The following is a 7,060-nucleotide window of genomic DNA, read 5'->3' on the forward strand; positions in this document are numbered from 1 at the left end:
CAGTTGCTTATGACATGCCTGTAAACATGTGGCACACAGTTTGTCTGACATGGTCGAGTCATAATAGGCTTTTCCAGGTGATCATTAATAAAGCAGTTTTTGAATTTCCCTTGAATGAAAAGTCACCCAGGTACCTTGCCGCAAATGGTTCCCTGAGTTTGGGAGTGTCACATCATTTTGTTGGAGGTTCTATTGATTTTGAGACTGGGAAGAACTTTCTGGGGGACATGTCCTTGTTCCGGATGTGGGGAGTGCAGATGAGTCCACAGCAGCTGGATGCACGCAGATGTGTAGATGGGAATATTGTGACTTGGAGAGAGCAAGATTGGGATTATCAGAAGTGTCCACCCATTCCGGATGACAACTTTCTTTGCGGTGAGAAATTGCTCTCTGTAAAGAGTACAAGACTATTTCTAGAAGAGGAAATATAGAATGAATGTTACAATAACTTGTGTTATATGATGAAATGCATTATTGTCATTGCATTCTAATTAACTGTGTCTTCACCACATTTCAGAATCGTCAAAATATAAAATTCAAATGAACACAGCTATTACACAAAATATCAATAATGATCATACTGAAAATGTTATCCAGGAGATTGTTTTAATCTGGGTAAGATAATATTTCCATATATGTGTGTATATAATGTTATAATATATATAACATTTAACAGTTTCACTTACACATTAGCATTTATATACTGAATTGATATATTTTTAATTTCAGCTGAAGCACGTTTTCCCTCAGAAAATATCAGTGCATTCTGTGTTCCTGTCAAATTTAAGGTAATTATTTCATTTTTTAAAACTAACTAACCAACGAGCAAACATACTGTATACATAGATATCCAAATATTTGTACAACTTGCATTATGTAAGCATGTGATGTTATATGGTATCCATGCAATGTTATGTTATTTTATTGTCTAAGAGAAGTGCCAAAATTTAGCCCTCAAACAGGAGCTGGTTTAGCTGGACAAAATATGGAGGAAATTCAGGTATAGCATATACCATAATTATTCATGATTAAGTGGACATATATAATTTATATCCTTATATTATAACACTACAAAACACTAAAACGTATGTTTTACATATAAATGTAACATTATGCTTCTTTGAAGGGCACTGTAAAGTCACCAGTCAAGACACAATGGTAAAAATTCTCATACACCCGCAACACACAAATATATGTCACAAGTTTATATCAAACCATCTAAAGGAGGATCTGTCATGTTTGTGGTCTTAGGTTTGATTGTGTGGTGTTTGTGAGAGTGATGCCTGCAGCTGATGTGAGTGAAACAATGTCTATGATACAGGGGCTGTTAATGCCCATCTATATCTACAACAACATCCTCCTGAAAACAAACCCAGCATCTATAAACATCCTCTCAGTAGGTACGTAGCTGTATGTAAGGGGTTGGAAGAGGAGCATTCAGTCAACAAAAAAGGTCACTGTTTTGAATTTTACAGCTGTCTTTCCCAACGCGACTTCAAATCCTGCTTTGACCACTGTTGCACCAGTCTCAAGTACAAATATTACAATATCAGGTCTGTGCCATTCAGAGCTTCATAACTCACCAAGTAAATGCTTTTATTAATCCAGAAGACTTTTCACCATAATTCATATTAAAAAGTACTAAAAACTCGCATTCCTTTTCAAGAGCTCATATGCAAAACATTTTGTTCTTCAGGAACTCGCACAGCATCACAAACACTGGCAATGGAAAAGATCTGTTTAATCACTTCAGGCTTCATTTCAAACATAGGTGAGTTAAACAATGACATAACACATATTTTTGTATGGTTTGTACATTGTGGATATACCAGAATCTTTGAAAAACAAATAAAGTGACAACTATGTAAAACATATTTGAATGCAGGTTTTATGAGTGTAACAAATCTTTGTGCAAAATATAGAATCATATTGAATTAATTATCCTTATTATGTGTTTCTTTTAAATGAGTGATATTATTTTCTGTCAAATAATGTGTAAATATTTTGCAGTATATTATGTTGTATTTTAAACAGTTAATTTAATTGGTAACACTTTATTTTAAGGTGTCTTTATTACACATTTCACATGTACTTACTATTATAATAACAATAAACTATTCATAATTACATGCAAGTAAACCTAAGCCAAACCCTAATCCTAACTCCAAACATATAGTAAGTACATGCAAATATTACTCGGTACTTAAATGTATAATTACACTGTAACAAGGACACCTTAAATTAAAGTGTAACCATTTAATTTACTAATGTTTCACCAGATTTTGGAGACATTTTTTATAGAGTTTATCTCAATCTAACAATGAGTGGCAGCATCACAGACCCTCAACACACTATACAGCAATGGGTGAGTAATGACATATTCTAAAAAGTAATTTGGACCATACCTTTGTATTTGATGTGCTTCTTTCTTCAGCTTCAGCAAACACTGGGAAAATGCGACATGGATGTTTGGAATCTTGTGATAAAAGGAGGTCTTCTTAAGTAAGTGTCCCAACATGGAACACATGGAACACGCAAATGCAGATAAAATAGATGCTGTATTGTTACTCAAATAAAATCTTTTTTAGGTACATCACTACTTTTCAGGTTCAGGCTATGGTACCAGTGAATGTCACAGCAACAGAGAGACTGATTTTTGAACTTTTGACAAAAGGATACACCAATGCTACCATCAGTATCAGTGTCCCGTCCGGTGAAGTTAACATCAGCCATATAGGTACTGTCTGATTTTGGCCTTATACTGGAATTAAAGAAATATTAATAGAGCCAAAATATGTGTATGGTTTCTCAATGCTGTTTATTGTTGCAGATCCAGGCCTTTGTCCAGAGGAAACCATGCTCACAGTGTATGGTGTATACATGTGGCCCGAAATGACAGCTCAAAGTGAATATAGCATGGGGTGTATAAGAGGGAATGAAATTGCTACAAGGTTTTGGTAAGTACTACACATTGTGCAGTGGCTTTGCAACTAATACACAGGTTGTTAAAATATGAGCATCAGTCAATTAATCTATTGAGGTATTAAAAAACAAATTTCCAATTTGTTTTATGGACGTTATCATTTTTTAATCACCATTGCATAAGTGAAATTCTGCTTTGTTTCTATAGATACAATTCAATGGCCCTGGAAAAACATTCAGATAACACTAGTTTGCCATGTGTTTATCTTTGCGTCATTTGGCACAGAAACTATACAAACAATCCTGTGCTGCCCTGCTGATTAATATGCCTTATCTTTTTCTGGTGGAAAGCAATATCCTTTAATTGAATAATTAGCTTGACAATACTGCTTGGACTCCTGACAATGCAAATATTAACTCCCAGTACAGCAATATAACACCAGTCACCACTGCATAAAACTGATCTTTTCAAGAGCTCTAAGAAACCTCAGGAAAAGCTGTACTACAATCATTTCCAAAACCTTGAAAATAATATTTTCTTGACATATTCACTGCTGCCAAAATGGGTTTTAATAAAAAATCTAAACATTTTTAAAAGAAAAAACGTGATGCTTTGAATGTTCAGAGAACATTCAGAATTAACATTTTCATAACTTGGCAAATCACTGGCAAAACATTCTTTAAAAAATGTTGTTAGCTGGGGAGCTGTCAAAAGTCCTTTGCTGACAAACAAGGTGTAGAATTTAGTAGGGATGCTAGTTACATGTCCCTAGTAATGTCCATCAACTACTAAATTGTCCATAGCTATAATTTTGAGCAAAGAATTAAATATGTAACCATGTTTATGTAACCACTGTTGTTGTAATTTTGGCCACATCAGAAATAGGTCATACAATTAATATTACCTTGAGAAGCTAAAGTAAATATGCTAGAAAACGGCATGCTTTCAAGGACGCACATTTAATACATGTGCGGCGTAAGAACAAGGTAGCCGAAGTGTTTAAACCATTTGTGCACAGTACAGTTAAATGTTTACCCTCTTTAACATTTTTTTAAAAACTAAAAGTACAAAGCAAACTCTTAGCTGAAATATCCACAAAATAATAAATAAACGAAATTGTGGTCAAAAGTCTATCATAAATGCGAAAATGTTGGGGTATTTAGATTGGGAGGGGGGGGGGTGGTCTGCTGTTATGTCCCCTCCAGTGTCAAAATCAAACCTTCACCCTCGCAGTTTTGTGTTCTTTTGCTTCACCCATTTGCTTTTTGACTATCACACTATAATATAGACTAATACAATCCCATTTTAATAATAATTTCTCAGATATTAATTACAATGTATACTGATAAATTGTAACATTTATTTACTTAAGTGGTATGAGATGACTGGATGCATTCAACTTATTTCCTATTGAACTGTCACCAACTGAATTGTGGTGGTCAAACTATTTAAAATATAGTGAATTAAGCTACAAACTCAAGCATCAAGCACAATGTTTCCATATAGGATAACATATGTATTTTGAGGTGCTCATCATATTAATGGAGTATTTCACTAATTAGGAGTAAACCGGTTACCTCAAATGAGAATGTTGGATATTATGTTGGATGTTTTGACATGGAAAGCATCTTCAGAATTGAAATAGGGATATTTTTATTTGTAAACAAAATACATGTTCTGCTTATTTCAGTTAATGTCATAAAACTAGCGAGCTAAGGAAGTAGTAGTATTGACAATAACATATAAACATGGCTGAAGGCGTAAACAACGGAGGAACAGACAAACTATGGAAAGCCGTTTTAACATTTAAAGGTGGGGTAAGTGATTTCTGGTAGCCAATGTTGATACAAAACAAACACGCCCCTACCCCAAAATCTTAAAACCCAGGCAACGATTATGGCGGAATCTGCTGTATTATTATCTGCTGTATTAAACATATTATCTTACTTTCGGACGCACACTGGGAGCTGATGCTTGAAACAGACAGTGGAGGAGGTTTAGACGCTCCAGGCTTATAGGGTGTGGAAATGAATGTGTCTGTATCATAGCTGAAGGGAACGACAATACGATTGCAGATGAACAAACAAGCGAACATGACACACGAGCATATTCAAGCAAAAGCCAGCATATATTAGTTCAGTGAAACAAAGCAAAACCAATGTTACTCACCTATCGAGAAGAAACAAAGAAACCTCGGCGTCCGATCGCAGGCCTTCCCGTTCCGCTCCTCCACTGTATAGAATAATATAAAGTGGCATGATTTCTGCCTCATTCTGTTTAATGTAACCACGTCAGATCACAAAATATTTCAAAGACTCGACTGATGTTGTGTAGTGAATTTGGACTAAAATATATTATTATACTTTTGTTGGACAACAAGTTTGTAATCTTTCCTTGTGTTTTCATGATAACCAATTAGCAAGATATGCTAACATACAAAGCCAGTTAGCCCTACTTAACAATCAAATTAATTCAGCATATTAATGTATTGTATTACCACGTGGACACTGATTGGATGGTGGAGAGGTACTCATGTTTTTGTAATGATCTGTTTATATGAGGATATCTCCAAATACATTCTCACTAGTTCTTTATGAGGTTGAAGATATCTCCAAATGAACAGGGAGTGGTAGTTATTCTGTTTTTTATATCATCTTTTCATTTCTGACTAGTAATTATTGCAATAGTGACTAGTATCTATTTAAATATTACTAGTAAGCATTCATTAGATACTAGTACTTATTTATTAGATACTGGTACTAATTCATTAGATACTAACTATTTAATAGATACTGGTAGTTATTCATTAGGTACTAGTACTTATTTATTAGACACTAGTATCTTTTGTAATTACTACTAGTAACAATTCTTATCTTAGTAGTCAGATCTACTTTTTTACTTGTCTTATGTTATGACTAGTCCAAATGGCTACAGTAGAGTTCAATTAAAAAATGTACTAGTAAAATAAAAAATCTTACAAGTAACATTTCGAATAAGTACTAGTATCTAATAAAGGTGTTCTAGTATCTATTGAGTAAGTACTAGTATCTACAGTATTTAATATGTACTAGTATCTAATGAATGAGTACTAGTTTCTAATAAATAAGCACTAGTAGTATCTAAAAAATAAGTACCAGTATGTAATGGATAAGTACTAGTATCTAATGAATAAGTACAAGTGTCTATTTAATAGGTACTAGTCGCTAATGAATGAGTACTAGTATCTAAAAAATACATACTAATGAATAACTACTGGTACATAAAAATGAAGTACTAGTCACTAGTGGAAAACATACTAGTCAAAACTGAATAACAAAAATTTAAAATTTGTTACTAGTAACAATATAATAATTACTAGTCACTATTGAAATAAGTACTAGTATCTAATGAATGCTTACTAGTAATATTTAAATAGATACTAGTCACTATTGCAAATAGTGTGTTTAAAATTTTTTACTAGTAACAATATAATAATTACTAGTCACTATTGAAATAAGTACTAGTATCTAATGAATAAGTACTAGTATATAATGATAAGCACTAGTATCTAATGAAAACGTACTAGTATCTAATGAATAAGTACTAGTAACTTTACAAAAGACTCTAGTACCTAAAGAATAAGCACTAGTAGTTAATGAATAAGTACTAGTACTTAATGGAAAATATACTAGTACTAATGAATAAGTTCTAGTATCTATTGATTAAGTACTAGTCTGGAACCGCTCCGATTGATTCAAACTCAAACTCGATTCACTAGCAAATACCCGATTAAAAGAGCCATTCGCTTGTAACGATGTAAAAAAGCACATAGTGATGGGTGAAACGGAGCTTTTTGAAACTCCGAATCAGTTAAAGGGTTAGTTCACCCAAAAATGAAAATTAGCTTGTGTTTTACTCACCCTCGAGGCATCCTAGGGAATGGCTCCGGGGGTGAATAAAGGCCTCCTGTAGTGAATCCATGCATTTTGTAAGAAAAATATCCATATTTCAAACGTAATAAACACTTTTCTCTCACTTCCTCTGACTGTCATACGCGGAAGGCGTTCCGGCGGATGATGTAGCACATCGGCGTTGCGTGATTAGTGACGAATGCGGAGAGAGAACAAAACAAAACGCCAGTCATGAATTAGAAGTATA

The 7,060-nt window shown here is 33.7% G+C and overlaps 1 protein-coding gene across 1 annotated transcript in view; it reads left to right on the top strand.

Annotated features, from left to right (window-relative positions):
- The first annotated feature begins 227 nt into the window (after positions 1-227).
- LOC107658010 (adhesion G-protein coupled receptor G2-like) overlaps positions 228-7,060 on the top strand; it is a 15,512-nt gene continuing 8,679 nt past the window's right edge. Inside the window, exons 1-12 of the mRNA XM_016446386.1 lie at positions 228-375; positions 518-615; positions 730-788; positions 952-1,000; positions 1,127-1,158; positions 1,252-1,400; positions 1,476-1,586; positions 1,697-1,771; positions 2,280-2,365; positions 2,435-2,502; positions 2,589-2,737; positions 2,831-2,957. Coding sequence (XP_016301872.1) covers positions 228-375; positions 518-615; positions 730-788; positions 952-1,000; positions 1,127-1,158; positions 1,252-1,400; positions 1,476-1,586; positions 1,697-1,771; positions 2,280-2,365; positions 2,435-2,502; positions 2,589-2,737; positions 2,831-2,957 — 1,151 coding nt within the window. The remainder of the gene's footprint in view (positions 376-517; positions 616-729; positions 789-951; positions 1,001-1,126; positions 1,159-1,251; positions 1,401-1,475; positions 1,587-1,696; positions 1,772-2,279; positions 2,366-2,434; positions 2,503-2,588; positions 2,738-2,830; positions 2,958-7,060) is intronic.

This window comes from Sinocyclocheilus anshuiensis, unplaced genomic scaffold, assembly GCF_001515605.1.
Source record: "Sinocyclocheilus anshuiensis isolate Anshui unplaced genomic scaffold, SAMN03320099.WGS_v1.1 scaffold227, whole genome shotgun sequence".
NCBI classification, from domain to species: domain Eukaryota; kingdom Metazoa; phylum Chordata; class Actinopteri; order Cypriniformes; family Cyprinidae; genus Sinocyclocheilus; species Sinocyclocheilus anshuiensis.